Source organism: Physeter macrocephalus, chromosome 19, assembly GCF_002837175.3.
Source record: "Physeter macrocephalus isolate SW-GA chromosome 19, ASM283717v5, whole genome shotgun sequence".
NCBI lineage: Eukaryota > Metazoa > Chordata > Mammalia > Artiodactyla > Physeteridae > Physeter > Physeter macrocephalus.
In genome coordinates this window covers 247,268-268,319 of record NC_041232.1, presented here as the reverse complement: position 1 = coordinate 268,319, position 21,052 = coordinate 247,268, and the positions used below count along the sequence as shown (strand labels likewise).

Genomic DNA, 21,052 nt, shown 5'->3' with positions numbered 1-21,052 from the left:
GCACCACTTATTGAAGAGGCTGTCTTTTCTCCACTGTATATTCTTGACTCCTTTATCAAAGATAAGGTGACCATATGTGTGTGGGTTTTTCTCTAGGCTTTCTATCCTGTTCCATTGATCTATATTTCTGTTTTTGTGCCAGTACCATACTGTCTTGATTACTGTAGCTTTGCAGTATAGTCTGAAGTCAGGGAGTCTGATTCCTGCAGCTCCATTTTTCGTTCTCAAAATTACTTTGGCTCTTCGGGGTCTTTTGTGTTTCCATACAAATTGTGAAATTTTTTTTCACAATTTCACAGTTCTGTGAAAAATGCCAGTGGTAGTTTGATAGGGATTGTATTGAATCTATAGATTGGTTTGGGTAGTAGAGTCATTTTCACAATGTTGATTCTTCCAATCCAAGAACATGGTATATCTCTGCATCTGTTGATGACAGCTTTGATTTCTTTTCTTTAGGATTCTCTGTGTAGAGTATCATGTCATCTGCAAACAGTGACAGCTTTACTTCTTTTCCGATTTGGATTCATTTTATTTCTTTTTCTTCTCTGATTGCTGTGGCCTAAACTTCCAAAACTATGTTGAATAAGAGTGGTGAGAGTGGGCAACCTTGTCTTGTTCCTGATCTTAGTGGAAATGGTTTCAGTTTTTCACCACTGAGGACGATGTTGCCTTGGGTTTGTCATATATGACCTTTATTATGTTGAGGAAAGTTCCCCCTATGCCTGCTTTCTGCAGGGTTTATTATAAATGGGTATTGAAACTTGTCAACTGCTTTCTCTCCATCTATTGAGATGATCATATGGTTTTTCTCCTTCAATTTGTTAACATGGTTTATCACATTGATTGATTTGCATATATTGAAGAATCCTTGCATTCCTGGGATAAACCCCACTTGATCATGGTGTATGATCCTCTTTAATTCCCTTGACTGTTGATGGGTGGAGCTGGGTTCCCTTCCTGTTGATTGTTTGGCCTGAGCTGATCCAACACTGCAGCCTAACTGGGCTCTTTGGTGGGGCTAATGACACCCTCTGGGAGGGCTCACACCAAGGAGTACTTCCCAGAACTTCTGCTGCCAGTTTCCTTGTCCCGATGGTGAGCCACAGCCAGCCCCTACCTCTGCAGGAGACCCTCCAACACTAGCAAGTAGGTCTGGTTCAGTCTCCCCTGGGGTCACTGCTCCTTCCCCTGTGTCCCGATGCACACAATACTTTGTGTGTGCCCTCCAAGAATGGAGTCTCTGTTTCCCTCAGTGCTTTCGAAGTCCTGCAATCAATTCCCACTAGGCTTCAAAGTCTGATACTCTAGGAATTCCTCCTTCCGTTGCCAGACCCCCAGGTTGGGAAACCTGACATGGGTCTCAGAACCTTCACTCCAGTGGGTGGACTTCTGTGATATAAGTGTTCTCCAGTCTGTGAGTCACCCAACCAGCAGTTATGGGATTTGATTTTACTGTGATTGCACTCCTCCTAACATCTCATTGTGGCTTCTCCTTTGTCTTTGGATATGGGGTATCTTATTTGGTGACTTCCAGTGTCTTCCTGTCGATGATTGTCCAGCAGCCAGTTGTGATTCTGGTGCTCTCACAAGAGGGAGTGAGAGCACATCCTTCTCCTCCGCCATCTTGGTTCCTCTCTGTGTTTGTATTTTTTACAGATTTTTTCCTGTAATTGATATCTAGTCTCATGGCATTGTGGTTGGAAAAGATACTTGATACGATTTCAATTTTCTTAAATTTACCAAGGCTTGATTTGTGACCCAAGATATGATCTATCCTGGAGAATGTTCCATGAGCTCTCCTTTTTTTACTCAAGAAAATAGACGCAACCTGAAGAGAATTTTCACATTCTCCCACCGCTCTATCTGCTTCTCTGCATCTGTACCAAGTACCTGTTAAGAACATCATTTCAGAAATAGCCAGAAAGGGCTGTTCATATCCTGTTCCACGGTCACCATTTCTTCTCCTCATGTTTTCACTGAGACCCACTCTATCAAAGGTTCTTGTCACGGTCATCAATCCAGAGGGGAAGAAAAATAGAAGAGTGTGGCATCATGAGAAGACAATTAAAAAAAATAGGGCCTGGTCAACTGTGTCAAATGCTGGTGAGAGGTGGTTTCCAAAGCTTGATGATTCAAGTACCTAGAGCCTCCACTCAGGGCTCTAAACAGAACGGTGGTGTGGAGTGGAACTGTGGCTCAAAAGGGGTTCTGGTGTCCAAGTAGAGAGGTGAGTTGGTCCCTTTATTTCCTTTTGGAAACCTTAGTAACCCCTGTAGGTGAGAAGAATCAGACCTTTCTGAGTGTTGCTGAGTGGTAGCACTTCCTGAGAAACTGAACAGCCACCATCATTTTTTTTTATTATTGTGGTAAAAATAAACATAGCATAAAATTTTAAGTGTACAGTGGCATTAATTACATTCACAATGTTGTGCAACTATCACTGCTATCTTTTTCAAAACTTTTTCATCATCCCGAATAGAAATCCTGTGCTTGGGACTTCCTGGTGGCGCAGTGGTTAAGAATCCGCCTGCCAGTGCAGGGGACACGGGCCTGAGCCGTGGTCGGGGAAGATCCCACATGCCGCGGAGCAGCTAAGCCCGTGCGCCACAACTACTGAGCCTGTGCTCTAGAGCCTGCGAGCCACAACTACTGAGCCTGTGTGCCACAACTACTGAAGCCCGCATACCTAGAACCCAGGCTCCGCAACAAGAGAAGCCACCGCAATGAGAAGCTTGCGCACTGCAACGAAGAGTAGCCCCCGCTCGCCGCAACTAGAGAAAACTCACGCGTAGCAATGAAGACCCAATGCAGCCAAAAATAAATAAATAAAATAAATAAATAAATTTATTTTAAAAAAACCTCTGTGCTCATTAAACAGTACTCCCTGCCCCTCCCCCAGTTCCCTGCTGACCTCTAATCTACTTTCTGTTTTTATGAATTTCTCTAGTCTAGATATTTCATATAAGTGGATTTATATAATATTTGTATTTTTGTGTCTGGTTTATTTCATTAAGGGTCATCCGTGGTGCAGCATATATCAGAATTTCATTCCTTTTTAAGTCTGAACAGTATTTCATTGTATATATAGCCCTAATCATTTAAAAGTAAGTTTTATTACTAGTCATTGTATGTGTGTATGTAAATATTTTCCTCTCAAGAGTGGAAAATTCCTAGTTTGGTCTTAGCCTTGTTCAGATTTGATTGTCCTTGACATGTTTTTGTGTATAGGTTTTTTTTTTTCTCTCCTAAAAAGTCCTTAGGGTCTGAGTTTTGGGGAGATTTTTTGTTGTTGTTTTTTAAGTTGGGAATCATTTCCAGAATTTAATGACCCCACAAAGCAGTCCAGGTAAGTTCCCATTATGACCGTTAGGGTTTTCAGAGACCGCAGTTGCTGTCATTTTACTTTACTCCTGTTAAAGTACAATTTACTCAAAGGGCTACTTAGAAAAAAAGTCCAATTAACCTCTGATTCTTTAACTGTGACATTTCCGTAAGCAAACCTCTACATAGTTACAGCCTTTGTATTTTCTTTTAGTATTCCAATTCTGCAGTTTTCTGTTCTTGTAGGAATCAGGATTGGAAAGGACTTCAATGATTTTTCTTCAAGTTTACTCTTGTAGAGGCTTAGATGCATAGAGATTAAGTGACTGGACCAAGCTAACAAAATGCAGATATTTTATGTCAAGTTTGATGAGTTTTAACAAATTTGTACACTCATGTAACCACCACCCCAATCATTTCATCGCCCCAGAAAGTTCCCTCTGCAGTCAGTCCCTCCAGCCCCAATTTCACATAAATGTAACCATGCAGAATGTACTTGTGAGTTCACTGTTTTGCTCAGCAGAGTGTTTTTGAGATACCTCTGTGTTGTTACGTGCACTAATAGTGTGCTCCTATTAGGACTGAGTAGTAGTCCACTGGGTAGATCTTTTGCAATGTGTTCATCCATTCATTTGCTGATTGACAGTTGGGTTGTTTCCAGTTTTAGGCTATTGCAAATAAAGATTCTGTGAGCATTTATGTATGAGTCTTTTGTGGACATATATTTTTGTTTCTCTTGGGTAAATAACTGGGAGTGGAATTGGGGTGTCATATGGTAAATGTATGTTTAACTTTTGTGAGACACTGCCAAACTGTTTTACGATGTGGTTGTATCATTTTGTATTTACAGCAGCAGTGTATGAGAGTTCAAGTTGTTTCACATCTTTACCAATACTTGTCAGTCTTTTAGTGCTAGCCATTCTAGAGGATGTAAATTATGACCTAGTCATTTTAATTCCCCAATGACTGTTGATGCAGAACATTTATTCACATGCTTATAGGCCATTTGTGGATATTCTTTCGTGAAGTTTATGTTTAAATCTTTTACCCATTTTAATTGGATTACTTATCTTATTGAGTCGTAAGAATTTTAAAATGTATACTAGATTGAAGTCTTTTGTCAGGTATATACATCTATATTATAGATATTTTTGCACGGTCTGTGACTTGCCTTTTCATTTTGTTACTGTGGTCTTTTGAAGAGCAGAGTTTTAAATTTTGATGAAATCTAATTTGTTAATTTTCTCATTTTATTATGAATGCTTTTTATGTTTTGTATAAGAAATATTTGCCTATCTCAAAGACAACATGATGATATATGTAGAAAATATGTAAAATCTATGAAAAACTACTAATGTTATATAGATTTTTTCTTGTGTTTTTTTGCTAGAAGTTTAATAGATTTAGGTTTTACATTTTAATGTATGATCCATTTAAAAATAATTTTTGTGTATGATATGATGTAGGGGGTCTGTGTTTATTAATTTTCCATATGGATACCTAGTTGTTCCAGCACCATTTGTTGAAATGATATCCTTCCCCCTTTGAACTACTTTGGCATTTTTGTTGAAAATCAGTTGCTCTTATAGTGTAGGATTAATTATGGATTCTCTATTGTTCCATATGCCAATACCATACAGGCTTGATTACTGCAGCTTTTTTGTATAAGCCTTGATATCAGGTAGTGTAAGTCATCTAACTTTGTTCTTCTTTTCCCAAATTGGCTGTTCTAGGTCATTTGCATTTCCACATGCATTTTAAAATTAGTTTGTCATTTTCTCCAAAAGTCCTAGTAGAGTTTTTATTGGGATTGCATTGACTTTTTCATCAATTTGAAAGAACTGACATTGTAACAATATTTAGTGTTTCAATCCATGAATTTGGTGTATTTCTCTGCTTACTTAGATCTTTGATTTCTTTCAGCAATGCTTTATAGTTTTTAGTGTTGGGATCTTGCAAATTTTGATAAGTTGTGTCTTCCAGGGAGTTTGTCTATTCATCTGAAGCTATAAATTTCTAAGAACTGCTTTAGTTGCATCCCACAAATTTTGGTATATGTTTTCATTATCATTAAATATTTTAAAATTTCCCTTGAGATTTCTTCTTTGACCCAAGGGTTTAGAAGTGTGCTATTTAATTTTTCAGTACTTAGGAATGTTCCAGTTACTTTGTTAGCTGATTTCTTATTTCATTCCATTGTCAGAAAACATAATCTTTGATATTTCAATCTTGAAATTTATTGAGACATTTTATTTTTTGGCACAGCATAGGGTTTGTCTTGGTGAACATTCCAGATACACTTGAAAAGAATGATTCTGCAGTTTTGGATGCAATTAATAGTCACATGTACTATGAAAAAAATTGGATAAACAGAGCAGGGAAAGGTGGCAAGGTTGGAAATGATCAACTCTGGGTGACTAGGAATGTCTCACAGAGCAGGTCACACTGCACTGGGATCTGAGGGATAAAAGTATAGGTAGGATTTGTCAGACAAAAAATGCCATAGGCAGAGGATGACATGAATAAAGAAAGGTACAGCAAAAGGAAAATGACTGAAGTGATAGGCTCTTTATGGAGCTGTGAACAGAAAGTTCACTGGGCTCAGAATGTAAAAGACTTAAAATGGCATGTTAAAGAATTTATCAGATGTTCACATAGAAAATGCTCAGGTAGGGGCTTCCCTGGTGGCACAGTGGATATGCTGTGGAGCGGCTAGGCCCGTGAGCCATGGCCACTGAGCCTGCACGTCCGGAGCCTGTGCTCTGCAACGGGAGAGGCCCGCGTACCACCAAAAAAAAAAAAAGAAAATGCTCAGGAAGTAATTTTGAATAAAAGACTAACTCTCATGCATGTGTAAATGGACCTATTTTTTTTTCCCACTAATAAAAGAAAAAAGCATATCTAAATTTCATGGAAAGATTTTTGTTTTTGAGAAGTGACTAACCTCTTTTGGAGGTCTGACTTGCCAAACAAAGGTCACTGTCAGGAATTCTGATCCCTTATCGTTTCATTATCTTCAGCTTTTTCCTTTCCATTTTCTTTCCATCACCATTTAAACATGCTTAAGACTTGTAGTCTTCAAATATGTAATTTAAAAAGCCCTATCTTTGCCCTGTCTTCATCTCTAGCTGCTGCCATATATTTCCCTTCCTATTCATAAAAATTTCTGAGTGTACTGTTTACACAGGGCACTGTTTACTCACCCAGACTGCCCTTGATGAAGTCACCAGTGACCTCTGCCTCACTAAATCCAGCAGCTGTGTCCTAGGCCTCTTCTTATCTCTAATCCATGTTCAATGCACAGGACCATGACCTCCTTCTTGAAGTATTTTCTCTCTTTGATTTTTGTGTTATCAGAGTCTTCATCCTTCCCTCCCTTCCTCAATACTCTTGCTCCTTTACAGTCTAGTCCTCTGGCCAGTCATTAAGTGTTTGGTTCTCCATCTCTTGGGTAGTTTTTCTCTGGGGGTTGTCTCATACACTCTCATGAGTTCATGGACCAGTTATTTGCCAAGGAATCCCACTTCATGACCCCAGCTCACAGTCTCTTTGCAGTCCACATAGCTGCCTATCTAACACCTGTGATTGTGTTTCTCATAGGTGTCTGAACTTACCTTTCTCTCAGAAACTCTTTTTCCTACAGTTTTCCATGTTAGTACATGGTACCACTCTCTGTACTAACTCAAGCTAGAAACCCAGGAATCACTTTGGTTCCTTTTCCCTCCATTTATTGCATTGCCCAGTCCTATCCCCTATCCATTCCACACCCCCTAAAAGCTCTTCAAATCCTCACCATTTCCTTTCTACCCACTCTTATCACCCTGGCCCAAGAAGCCATCATCCCTAAGCTGGACACTACTGCAGTAGTCCCCTAGCTAATCTTCCCATAGCTGCTCTAGCCCATTTTGGATCCTTTTCTCTAATACTATATTTTTTAAGCCATACTGTGTTTTTTAAAATTTTAATTAATAGACTTTATATCTTTTAGGGCAGTTTTACGTTAACAGAAAAATTGGTTGGAATGTACAGAGTTCCTATATATCCCTCTCCTCCTCCAGTTTCCCTGATTATTTACATCTTGTATTGGTGTGGTACATTTGTTACAATTGACTAACCAATATTGATACATTATTATTATTATTAACTAAAATCCATAGTTTACATTAGGGTTCATTCTTTGTGTTGTACATTCTATGGGTTGTGACACATAAATATGACATGTCCCTCATTAATATATTATATAGAGCAATTTCACTGCCTCAGAAATCCCTGTGCTCCACCATTTCATCTCTTCCCACCCCCACCCCCGACCCCAACCCTTAGCAGCCACTGATCTTTTTACTTTCTCCATAGTTTTGCCTTTTCCAGAATGTCATATAGTTAGAATTTAGCCTTTTCAGATTGGCTTCTTTCACTTAGCAATCTACTTTTAAGTTTCCTCCATGTCTTTGTAGTTTGACAGCTCATTTCTTTTTCTTTGAAAAATAATAGTCCATTGTATGGATTTACCATAGTTTATCCATTCACCTATTGAAGAACATCTTGGTTGCTTCCAAGTTTTGGCAGTTATGAATAAAGTTACTCTAAACATTTGTGTGGACATGAGTTTTCAACTTATTTGGGTAAATACCAAGGAGTGCAGTTGCTTGATTGTATGATAAGAGCATGTTCAGTTGTGTGAGAAACTGCCAAAATGTCTTCCACAGTGGCTGAACCATTTTGTATTCCCACCAACCATTAATGAGAGTTCCTGTTGCCCCACATTCTCATCAGCATTTGATGATGCCACTGTTTTGGATTTTAGCCATACTAGTAGGCTTATAGTGGGATCTCATTGTTTTAATTTGCAACTGCCTGATGACATGTGATTTTTTTTAACATTCTTTTTTATATTCTTTTCCATTATGGTTTATCATAGGATATCATAGGATATTGAATATATTGATAGTTCCCTGTGATATACAGTAGGACCTTGTATTTCCATTCTATATGTAATAGTTTGCATTTGCTAACACCAAACTCCCAATCCATCCTTCCCTCCCTCCCCCTTGGCAACCACAAGTCTGTACTCTTTGTGAGTCTGTTTCTGTTTCATAGATAGGTTCATTTGTGTCATGTTTCAGATTCCACATATAAGTGATATCATATGGTAGTTGTCTTTCTCTTTCTGACTTACTTTACTTAGTGTGGTAATCTCTAAGTCCATCCATGTTGTTGCAAATGGCATTACTTCATTCTTTTTTATGGCTAAGTAGTATTCCATTGAGTGTATCATATCTTCTTTATCCATTCATCCGTTGATGGACATTTAGGTTGTTTCCATGCCTTGGCTATTGTGAATAGTGCTGCTATGAACATTGGGGTGTATGTATCTTTTTGAATTATAGTTTTGTCCAGATATATGCCAGGGATTGCTGGATCACATGGCAACTCTATTTTGAGCTTTTTGAGGAACCTCCATACTGTTTTTCATAGTGGCTGCACTAACTTACATTCCCACTAACGGTGTAGGAGGTTTTCCTTTCCTCCACACCCTCTCCAACATTTGTTATTTGTAGTCTTTTTAATGATGGCCATCTGACCAGAGTGTGGTGGTATCTCATAGTTTAGATTTGCTTTTCTCTAATAATTAGCAATGTTGAGCATCTTTCCATGTGCCTGTTGGCCATCTGTGTGTCTTTTTTGGAGAAATGTCTATGTAGGTCTTCTGCCCATTTTTCTATTGGGTTGTAAGTTTTTTTGTTGTTGAGTTGTATGAGCTGTTCATGTATTTTGAATTGTATTAAGCCCTTGTCAGTCGCATCATTTGCAGATATTTTCTCCTAGTCCATAGGCTGCTTTTCATTTCATTTATGATGTCCTTTGTTGTACAAAAGCTTGTAAGTTTGATTAGGTCCCATTTGTTCATTTTTGCTTTTATTTATATTGCCTTGGGAGACTCACCTAAGAAAACATTGGTACGAGTTATGATGACATATGATCTTGAGCATCATTTCATATGCTCTTTTCCATCTGTATATCTTCTTTGGTGAGGTATCTGTTCTGATTACTTGCGCATTTTGTAATTGGATAATTTTTTTAAAGCGTTTTTTAAAAAAATTTATTTATTTTATTTTATTTTTGGCTGTGTTGGTCTTTGTTGCTGTGCACGGGCTTTCTCTAGTTGCGGCGAGTAGGGGCTACTCTTTGTTGCGGTGTGCGGGCTTCTCATTGTGGTGGCTTCTCTTGCTGCGGAGCACAGGCTCTAGGCGTGCGGGCTTCAGTAGTTGTGGCTTGTGGGCTGTGGATTGCAGGCTCAGTAGTTGTGGTGCATGGGCTTAGTCGCTCTGCGGCATGTGGGACCTTCCCAGGACAGGGCTCGAATCTGTGTCCCCTGCATTGGCAGGCAGATTCTTAACCACTGCGCCACCAGGGAAGACCCGGGTAATTTTTATTTATTTATTTTTTGACCACACCATGCGGCATGCGGGATCTCAGTTCCTCGACCAGGGATTAAACCCAGGCCACGGCAGTGAAAGCCCAGAGTCCTAACCACTAGGCCACCAGGGAACTCCCAGTGTTATTTTCTTCTTGAGTTTTAAGAATTCTTTGTATATTTTGGATACCAGTCCATTATCAGACATATATCTGGCAAGTATTTTCTTCTAGCTGTGGCTTGTTGTTTCATTCTCTGAACAGTGCCTTTCATGGAGCAGAATTTGTTAATTATAATGAAGTCCACCTTACCAATTTTCTCTTTCATGGGTCATGCATTGTATCTTTAAAAAATCACCAAACCTGAACTCATCTAGATTTTTTCCTACGTTATCTTTTAGTTTTAGAGTTTTGTATTTTACTTTTAGGTTTGTGATGCCTTTTGAGTTAATTTTGTGTAAGGTGTAAAGCCTGAATCTAGACTCATATTTTTGCATGTGGATGTCCAGCTGCTCCAGCACCATTTGAAGAAAAGACTATCCTTTTATTTTATTTTATTTTTTAAACATCTTTATTGGAGTATAATTGCTTTACAATGGCGTGTTTCTGCTTTATAATGTAGTGAATCAGCTATACATATACATATATCCCCATATCTCTTCCGTCTTGTGTCTCCCTCCCTCCAACCCTCACTATCCCACCCCTCTAGGTGGTCACAAAGCACCGAGCTGATCTCTCTGTTCTATGCGGCTGCTTCCCACTAGCTACTGGTTTTACATTTGGTAGTGTATGTATGTACATGCCACTCTCTTACTTTGTCCCAGCTTACCCTTCCCCCTCCCTGTGTCCTCAAGTCCATTCTCTAGTAGGTCTGAGTCTTTATTCCAGTCCTGCCCCTAGGTTCTTCATGACCATGTTTTTTTTAAAGATTCCATATATATGTGTTAGCATACAGTATTTGTTTTTCTCTTTCTGACTTACTTCACTCTGTATAACAGACTCTAGGTCCATCCACCTCACTACAAATAACTCAATTTCCTTTGCTATGCGGCAGCTTCCCACTAGCTATCTAATTTACATTTGGTAGTGCATATATGTCCCTGCCACTCTCTCACTTCGTCACAGCTTACCCTTCCCCCTCCCCATGTCCTCAAGTCCATGCTCTAGTAGGTCTGTGTTTTATTCCTGTCCTACCACTAATCTCTTCATGACATTTTTTTTTCTTAGATTCCATATATATGTGTTAGCATACGGTATTTGTTTTTCTCCTTCTGACTTACTTCACTCTGTATGACAGACTCCAGGTCTATCCACCTCATTACAAATAACTCAGTTTCATTTCTTTTTATGGCTGAGTAATATTCCATTGTATATATGTGCCACATCTTCTTTATCCATTCATCTGTTGATGGACACTTAGGTTGCTTCCATGTCCTGGCTATTGTAAATAGAGCTGCAATGAACATTTTGGTACATGACTCTTTCTGAATTATGGTTTTCTCAGGGTATATGCCCAGTAGTGGGATTGCTGGGTCGTATGGTAGTTCTGTTTTTAGTTTTTTAAGGAACCTCCATACTGTTCTCCATAGTGGCTGTATCAATTTACATTCCCACCAACAAGGACTATCCTTTTAAATTGCCTTAAATTGCCTTTGCTCCTTTGTCAATGGTCACTTGGCTATATTTTTGTGAGTCTGTTTTGGGCCCTGTATTCTGTTCCATTGATCTCTTTGTCTGTTCTTTTGCCAGTACCACCCTGTCTTGATTACTGTGGCATGATATCTTTTAAAAATAAAAATATGATCATATTGTCTCATTCCCCAAAACACTTCAGGGACCTGCCCTGGTTTTTACTTGATGACGACTCATAACCTTCAGATAGCCTTTGAGGCCCTGTGTGGTTTGTGAATCGCCCTTCCCCACCTCCCTAGCCTCATCCTAGCCCTTCCTCTTGTCATTAGGAGTTTTTTTTTTCTTCCATGTTCTTCCTGACCTCTAGGCCCTCATACTCACTGTTTCCTCTCTTTGGATTTCTTTTCTAACCCCCTCTGATCCTGGTTAACTCTACTTACCTTTCAGGTTTCAGTTTAAAATTTATTTCCTTCCTTCCTTCCTTCCTCCCTCCCTCCCTCCCTCCCTTCCTCCCTTCCTCCCTTCCCCCCTTCCTCCCTCCTTCCCTCCCTTCCTTCCTTCCTTCCTTCTTTCCTTCCCTCCCTCCCTCCCTTCCTTCCTTCTTCTCTCTCTTTATTTTTTGGCTGTGTTAGGTCTTTGTTGCTGCGCGGCTTTCTCTAGTTGTGGCGAGCAGGGCTACCCTTCTTTGCGGTGCGTGGGCTTCTCATTGCAGTGGCTTCTCTTGTTGTGGAGCATGGGCTCTAGGTGCTCGGGCTTCAGTAATTGCAGCTCGTGGGCTCAGTAGTTGTGGCTCGCGGGCTCTAGAACGCAGGCTCAGTAGTTGTGGTGCACGGGCTCAGTTGCTCTGCGACATGTGGGATCTTCCCAGACCAGGGATCGAACCCATGTCCCCTGCATTGGGAGGCGGATTCTCAACCACTGCATCACCAGGGAAGTCCTAAAATTTATTTTCTTAATGAAGGCTACCCTGATCTTCAGACTAGATTAGGGCTCCCTATTAAATTATGCTCTCATGACACCCTTCCTTTTTTTATTATAGTGTGTAGCACAATCATTTGTCTTATTTATTATCTGTTTTCCCTAGGACAAAAGCTTTTTGAAGGCCAGAGACCTCATCTATTCCTTCATTGCCACATACACTTAATTCTTAGTAAATATCTGTTGACTGAATGAGTGAAGGGAAGGGCGCTAAGTACACTGGACATTAGCTAGATTAACTAATAGAAAACTAGGCTTCTGGGGGATAAGTTTTACTAGATATGAGTGTACCACAGTTAGTATTTAGAGGTTGCAGTAGGAAATTTTAGTAAGTCTTTTGTAGTATATTTGTGAGCAAGATGGATAAATGTCAGGTCAGTATTTACAAAGGTAGATTGTAATCGATGTCAGCATGGGAAAAATGTCTCTGGTTTTCTGAAGGTCTTCTTGGTTGGAACTCTCCTATTTAATATTTAAATCACTTTTCTGAAGGCTCAGAAGGCATACCCAAATTGGTAGGTTTTGTAAGTTTAGGAGTGATAGATAATGAATTAGATGGTGGACTCTAGATTTTAAGTGATTTTCCTAAGCTAAAATGATTAGTCAAAATAAATAGGATAAAATAAATTTGAGAAAAAAGTAAAATGCTTTACCATGTCTTAAAAAAGAATCTTTACAGACGCAGGCTAAGAGAGAAAGATGTTTAACTAATATGTGGTGGTTCTGACTTGGCTACCGTGGTTGACGGTAAACCCAGGGTATCAGCAATTTAATGAGTTGACCAGAAATCTGAATAGCAAACGGTGTATTTATAGAAGCATGTGGTGTGCAATGAGGAAGGTGCTCATTTGGTGTATTCTCTGATGATTGTACTGCACATGGAATAGGATTTAATTCTGGACGCCACATTTTAGACAAACATTGGCAGACTAAGAGATGTTCACATGTGCAGCTTTGTGGTATAGTAGAATTCTGGGTATGGAATTTCATACCTAACAAGGCCAGGTTGGAGTCCCCGCTGGCTTTGTTACTTGTTAACTGTCTGACGATTAGCAATTTATTGACCCTCTTTCAAGCTCAGTTCCCTTGTCTTTAAAATGTGGATAATGTCTACTTAACAGGATTGTGACGAATAAAGGAAAACATGCTTAATAAAATGCTATACAGATATAAGGAAGTCCCATTTGTCTAATTGACAAGGGGACTTGAAGAGATGAAGAAACTTTTTGTTTTAATTTTTAGGCTGGTGGCAGGGGGTGTTTGTTGGCAGTGAGGCAGGACGGTGACGGCAAGAGCAGCTATTGTTTGTTGGTGTCAGCTCAAGTGCCAGGTGCTGTGCTTGACACCCTTGATATGGGTCATTCCCATTTCATCAGTTTTGGCATTAAAGGCTTTTGTGCTACTGCAGTTTACACGTTTAACAAACATTTTAAAGCATATACTCTGTGTAAAGCAAAGTGCTAGGCATTGTAGCAAATACCAGGAAGAATCATACTTGACCCCTGTCCTAGAGAAGTTTACATTTTAGTAAAGGAGACAGATACAGACTCAAATATTTTTAGGAAGTACAAGTCAACATGAAGAGGGGCCACATGAAGGGTGGTGTGGTCAGAGGAAGATGGGATATGGGTTTGGTGGGCTTGTAGCTAACCTTGGGTGGTTGCACGAAGCATGGTGTTAGCGCGTGGGCTGCTGTCCTGTGTGAGGCTGCCCTCGGGACGGCACGGCTGGGTCTGAGGCTAGGGACCAGGCAGTTCCATTCCTGTGTCTTGTTACCCCAGAGCCATGGGCTTCATAGCCGCCTGTCTCTAGCTGAGAGGTAATTAGGCATGACGTAGCAGCCTTAAATTTTGGAATGTGTGGTTTTATTTAATACCTTCTTCTCCCACCCTTTGTCAATCAGTTAGGCTTAAAAACCACAGCTTTCTGTGCTTCACTTGTTCCATTTAACGTTAAGGTTTTATACTGCACTTCCTGCTCACTTTAATGAATGTTAGAGGTGCCACTGTGACAGGACATGACCGATGATTTTCCAGCTCTTTGGAGACTGGTGACTCATTAATATTTCAGATCTGATACTGCTCTTTCTCTTGGATTTTCTTAACATTTCCACAAGTTTTGGAAAATGAGCTTCTAAAATTAGTATAAATAAGTATATATTTAGGCAAGCTGGTATGTCCAGGTACTATTATGTTTCAGTTATTTTTTGGGTGGTCAGCCCTTTATCCCCAGCTCAAGACTGTGTGTGAAGAACTAGGTATATGCTTCTCTAGCAAAAGGCTAGAGGTTCCCTTAGTCCGTGAAAGTGGTGAGTCATCTGGTGTACATGTCAGTCTAATAATGCCCAGCCTTGTTATGCTATGTTTCTAAGAGGTTGGGTTAAATATAGAACTGCTGCATGGCTCAAGTTTAAATCAGGAATGGTGAATAGGTTTGGGACATTTAAACCAGGTTGGATGTAGTCTATCCTTGAGCTAAGACACCCTCCAAAATGTTTCAGAGCTGTTTGGGGCTGGGATGCCACTAGGTGGCATGGCTTCTATCCATAAAATCTGTATCCAGCTGTCAATCATACATGTCCACTTCCATATGAGTGGAAGGAATTTATATTTTGGTTAATTCATTTATTAACTATTGAGTCTTTGCTGTTTATAAAATAATGTTAAGATATAAAGATGGGGGTTTCCCTGGTGGCGCAGTGGTTGAGAGTCCGCCTGCCGATGCAGGGGACACAGGTTCGTGCCCCGGTCCAGGAAGATCCCACATGCCGCGGAGTGGCTGGGCCCGTGAGCCATGGCCGCTGAGCCTGTGCGTCCGGAGCCTGTGCTCCGGAGAGGCCACAACGGGAGCGGCCACAACAGTGAGAGCCCCGCGTACCGCAAAAAAAAAAAAAAAGATATAAAGATGAATCATAGAAGATTTTGCCATCAAGGAGCTTAGTCTTGTTGGGGGATTAAGATATATACATAATTAACTGTAACCCAAGTTTAAAAAGTGAAATGTAAGCACATAAGCGTGTAAGTCAATGTCATGGCTAGTCTGAAGAAAAAATTACTGTTTTCATCTAGGAAAAAAGGATAGGTAGAGGCTGTGATGTGATGGTAAAATCAGGGTTAACGAGTCTTCCATGGAGGAGATTGCTTTGAGTAGGGGGATGGAAAAATGAGTAGGATTTGGGCATACAAAAATACAGGGGAAAGACCATGTAGAAAATAGGAATGATGCTGAATACTAGCATAGGGACAAAGTGTAGAGCATTTAAAGGAAAGAATAAGAAATTAGTATATTCGGATAACAGCGCTCATGACTGATAATAAAAGAAAATTAAAAAAAAAAAGAATATTAGGTTGAAAAGTTATAGCAAGTGAGAAAAAAGTTATGAGTGGATTTGTCATTTAAGATCTACTCACCCACCCTGGGAATGTCTAGAAGACACAGCTTTTACCGTGATTGTGAGAAATAAATTTATGAGGGGGCCCCTGGTACCCTTGAAGAGCTTTATGATCATCCTCCTTTGTAGGTTAGATCTTACAGAGGGGGAACTGCAGTCACTGAATTGGGAAACCTAAAGGCAATGGGAATAACTGGATCCTGCAGTGGTAGCACTTAGCTACACCAACAAGGCACGGTGGGTGTGGTCACCATAATACACTGCAGAGTCAAAGCAGCATTTATTTATTTATTTTTTAAAGCAGCATTTAGAATACTCTGACTCCCAGAGACCTATGGCATTAGCTACTTGATCATGGTGTTCTTAGAAGTGACATAGATAGGAAGGAAGCCCACTAAATTCTCACTTGATAGGTATAAACAGAAAAGTTCTAGGTTAAGTGAACAGAAGTCTAACTTTTGAATCATAAAAACTGAGAGTCATGGCTTCTCAATCAATTCCCAGACTTGAGCCGTTTACAGGCCCAGAATCCTTTGAATGAAGGAGAGACGAGGTCCCCTTGGGTAGAGGACCCCAATATGCTGCCAGATATTTCCATTGTTCATCTTTCTCCCAGCCTTCCCCAAAGGGACCTACAGCCTTTTACCAGGGTAACTGAGCATTGGAGAAGAGGAAACAAGCAGACCTTTTGGGGAATACTGGACACTGGCTATGAACTGACACTGATTCTAGGAGACTCAAAATGTGACCGCAGTACAGCAGTTAGAACAGTGCTTATGGAGGTCGGATGATCACTAGAGTTTTAGTTCAGATCTGTCTCACAGTGAGGCCAGTGCACTCCTGAACCCATCCTGAATCTGGTTATTTCCCCAGTCATCTCTTCAATTCTGGAGTGCATAGACATCCTCACAGGTCTTGTTCCCTGACCTGTGAAGTAAGGGCTGGTATGTAGGGAAGACGAAGTAGAAGCCAGCAGAGTGGCCTCTACCTAGGAAAATAGTACACCAAAAGCAACAACGCCGCATTCCTGGAGGGACTGCGGAGATTAGTGTTACCATCCAGGACTTGAAAGATGCAGGCGTGCTGACTCCCACCACAGCTCCATTCAACCTGCCTATTTGGCTTGTGCAGAAGAATGATGGATCTTGGAGATTATTGTAAGTTTAGCCAGGTGGTGGCTCCAGTTGCAGCTGCTGTACCAGATGTGGCTTCATTGCTTGGCAACTTACACATCCCCTGGCACCTAGTATACAGCTATTGACCTGACAAACGCCTTTCTCGCCGTACCTGTCAATAAAGACCACTAAAAGCAGTTTACTTTCATCTGGCAAGGCCAGTGCTGCACCTTCACTGACCTACCTCGGGTGTATCAGCTCTCCAGCCCTGTGTCATAATTTAGTTCACAGGGGTCCTGATTGCCTTTCTCTTCCACAAGATACCACACTCGCCCATTATTCCTGACATTATGCTGATTGGATCTAGTGAGCGAGAAGTAGCAACTATGCCAAACTTACTGGCAAGACGTTTGTGTGTCAGAGAGCGGGAAATAAATCTGACAAAAATTCAGGGACCGTCTGCCTCAGTGAAATTTCTAGGAGTCCAGTGATGTGGGGCATGCCAAGATAACCCTTCCAAGGCCCCTCCTGCAACCAAAAAAGAGGCACAAATCCTGGTGGCCTCTTTGGACTTTGAAGGCAGCATATTCCTCACTTGAGTGCTACTCCAGCCCATTTACCAAGTGACCCAGAAAACTGCTAGTTTTGAGTGGAGTCGTTGCCTCCCGCCACACACTATCTTCTCTGTTTCAGTCCCTGCCTGTGGCCTCATGGGGTGTTGCCCACAGTCAGTTGACTGAGGAAGAGAAAACTCAGGCCAGATAGACAGACGGTTCTGCCTGACCTGCGGGCACCAGCTGCAGCACTGCCGCCCGTCTCTGGGGCACCCCCGAAGGACAGCGGTGAGCAGAAGCCCTCCTGGTGGGCAGAACTTCCAGCAGTGCACCTGGTTGTTCCTTGAAAGAGAAATGGTCAGAGGTACAACTGTACACCGATCCCTGGGCTGTGACTTGATGGTCAAGGACTTGGAAGGAACATGACTGGAAAGTTGGTGACAAGGAAATTTGGGGAGAGGTATGTGGATAGACCTCCCTGAATGGGCAAAAAACATGAAGATATGTGTGTCCCATGTGAATGCTCACCAAAGAGTGACCTCAGCAGAGGAGGATTTTAATATTCAAGTGGATAGGATGACCCATTGTATGGACACCACCCAGCCACCCCTGTCATCACCCAGTGGGCTCATGGACTTGGCTACAGGGACAGGGGTGGGGGATACACATGGATTTCCACTCACCCAAGCCTAACCTGGCTACGGCCGCCACTGAGTGCCCAGTCTGAAGCAGCAGACACCAGCACTGAGTCCCCAGTATGGCATCATTCCCCAGGGTGACCAGCCAGCTACCTCGTGGCAGGTTGATTACGTTGGACCACTTCCATCATGGAAGGGGCAGTATTCTGTCCTTCCTGGAAGACACATTGACTCTGGGTATGGACTTACCTTCCCTCATGCAGTGCTTCTTCCAAAACTCCCATCCATGGACTTACAGATTGCCATCATGGGGTCCACACAGCATTGCTTCTGATCTAGGAACTCTCATCACAGCAAATGAAGTATGGCAGTGGGCCCCTGCCCATGGAATTCACTGGTCTTCCTCTGTTCCCCGCCGTCCTGAAGCAGCAGTCGTGATAGAATGGTGGAATGGCCTTTTGAAAGACTCTGTTACAGTGACAGCTAGGTGGCAGTCCCTTGCAGGGCTGGGGTAGGGTTCTCCAATATATGGTGCTGTTTTTCTCAAAGTCAGGAATCAAGGGGTAGAAATGGGAGGGCCACCACTCACCATTGCCCCTAGTGACCCACAGCGACATTTTTGCTTCCTGTTCCTGCTCTGCCTCTGCTCGGCTGGCCTGAAGGTCCTAATTCCATCAGGAGACACAACAATGAGTCCATTGAATTGGAAGTTAAGACTGCTTCTCGTCACTTCAGGTTCCTCATTCCTGTGATTCAGTAGGCAAAGAAGGAGTTACCGTGCTGTCTGGGGTGACTGGCCCTGATTCCCAAGGGGAAATTGGGCTGCTCCTCCTCAGTGGAGCTAAGGAAGAGTATGTCTGGAATAGAGGAGAGCCCTTAAGGTGTCTCTTAGAATTACCATGCCCTGTGATTAAAATCAGGGGAGAACCACAACCCAATCCAGGCAGGACTACTAATGGCAGGAATGAAGGTTTATGTCACACCACCAAGGAAAGAACCACGACCAGCTGAGGTGCTTACTAAAGCCAAAGGGAATGTGGAATGGATACTGGAAGAAGGTGGTTATAAATACCATCTATGACCACATGAGCAGTTACAGACCCGAGGACTGCAGTTGTCATGAGTATTTCCTCCGAGTATGTATGTATGTATGTATGTGTATCTCAAGTATCTCTGTTTTCTTCCCTCTCTGATCCCTTTATTATATAACATAAGATGTATTGATTTTATACATAATACTTAGGTATTATTAACTTTACATTTAAAGTTGTGGGATATCAAAGGAGAAGAGTAAAAATCACTCAAGGATTTTGATCCTCTTGTGAAGGGGTTAGTGATTTTTGGTTGTATGTGAGAGAGTTGTGTCATGTTAGGTGGAATTGTGACCTTGTTATTGTCTTCTTTTGGTGATGAAGGTTTAAGGAGACCTTTATGAGTGCCAAGTTGACAAGGAATTAGTTTTATGTGTCAACTTGACTGAGTCATGGGCTGCCCAGATATTTGAACAAGCATTATTCTAGGTGTTTCCATGAAGGTGTTTTTGAATGAGACTAACATTTAAATTAGTAGACTGAGCAAAGCAGACTGTCCTTCCTAATGTGGATGGGCCTCATCCAATCTGTTGAAGGCCTGAATAGAACAAAAAGCTGACCTCCTGTAAGAGAGAAAATTTTTCCTGATGGCTTTTGGACTGGAACATTGGCTTTTTTCCTGCCTTCGGAGTCAAATTGAAATATTGGCTCTTCCTGGGTCTCACATTTGCTGGCCTTTGGACTGGGAACCATTCCATCGGCTCTCCTGGGTCTCCAGCCTCCTAACTCACCCTGCAGATTTGGGACTTATTGGTCTCCATGACTGCACGAGCCAATTCCTTAGGGTAAATCGCTCTCTGTATAAATATATACATCCTATTGGTTCTCTCTAGAGAGCCCTGACCTAATACACATTTGGTTAATCCTGATTGATATAGATTTAGTCACTGCTAGGTTAAATAGTTTGAAACCACTTTGGAAAGATTAATCCTGCATCACTGTATACAATGAATAGAAATGAAGAGATACTGGGGAAAGGAAGACCAGTTAGGCTCTTTCAGCTACCTAGGCAACAAGTTTCTCTGAGCTAGATATATAAGTTAAGGAAACAGCAGAGCACATATCACATTTGTAGAACTGGTAATGGATAAAAGTACTTTGCAAGAGACCATGGAAGAGAGTAGAATGCGTGAACTCTGAGGAACTCCATCATTTATGCAACTGCAGGAGAAGGTACCTACAGGCAGACTGAGGAGGAGGAGCTGCTGAGTTGAGAGGAAATCAGAAGTCCAGAGTCCTTAGAACAGAAGACTGTTGTCAGTTGTGTCTGATACCACTGAACAGCCATTTGGGATGAGGACAGATTTGTTCAATAGTTTTGGCATATAGAGATTGTTTGTGATTTTACCTGTGGTTTCAGAGGCTTCAAAAGATTAGATGTCAGACTGGAATGGCTTAAACAGTGAATAGAAGGAGAGAAAAGAGAGACAGTATGTGTAAGATGGCCCCTTATGAGAAGCTTTGCTGGGAAAGGGAGCACAGAAATGGGATTGTGGCTGGAGGGGTATGAGAGGTAGGTTCAGGGAGAGTGGGATTGACCTCTGATAGGAAGAGAGACACTTCCTTCACTGTGAAAGGAAGGAAGGGCAAAGTAAGTGTAGATGCCTATCATATTGTGCGTTTGAAGGTGGGAAAATGAGTGCATTTTCATCTAGGGACTTTCACTTTGCAGTGGAGTATGAAGGAGAGTTATCAGCTGAGACCCAGAGAGGCAGAAGGGGTGTTGGAGGTCTGCAGAGTTGAGGAGCAGACGGCCCCTTGAGGGAAAATCCTGAGTGGGGAAGGGGATGAAGCTTGCTGGGCAGCTCTGGGGTCCTTTCTAAGGTCGAAGCCATCATTGGTGTTGGTATTTACTGTGGATTCTTTTTTTCAGCTCGGGTGGGGGTGGGGTAGGGATATAGATGGCTAGATTCATCCA

General features: G+C 41.5%; 1 protein-coding gene across 15 annotated transcripts in view; it reads left to right on the top strand.

Annotated features, from left to right (window-relative positions):
* The window catches only part of SPIRE1 (spire type actin nucleation factor 1), a 217,323-nt gene that overhangs the window by 107,075 nt on the left and 89,196 nt on the right, over nt 1-21,052 (top strand). Inside the window, exon 1 of one of the 15 annotated variants that reach the window (XM_055080689.1) lies at nt 18,783-19,179. The exons of 13 other annotated variants lie outside the window; for them this stretch is intronic. In XM_055080689.1, the coding sequence (XP_054936664.1) occupies nt 19,018-19,179 (162 nt within the window). In that variant the 5' untranslated portion in view covers nt 18,783-19,017. Of the gene's footprint in view, nt 1-18,782; nt 19,188-21,052 lie in introns of those variants that run through there. One more of the 15 variants, XM_055080692.1, reaches the window with a different exon arrangement.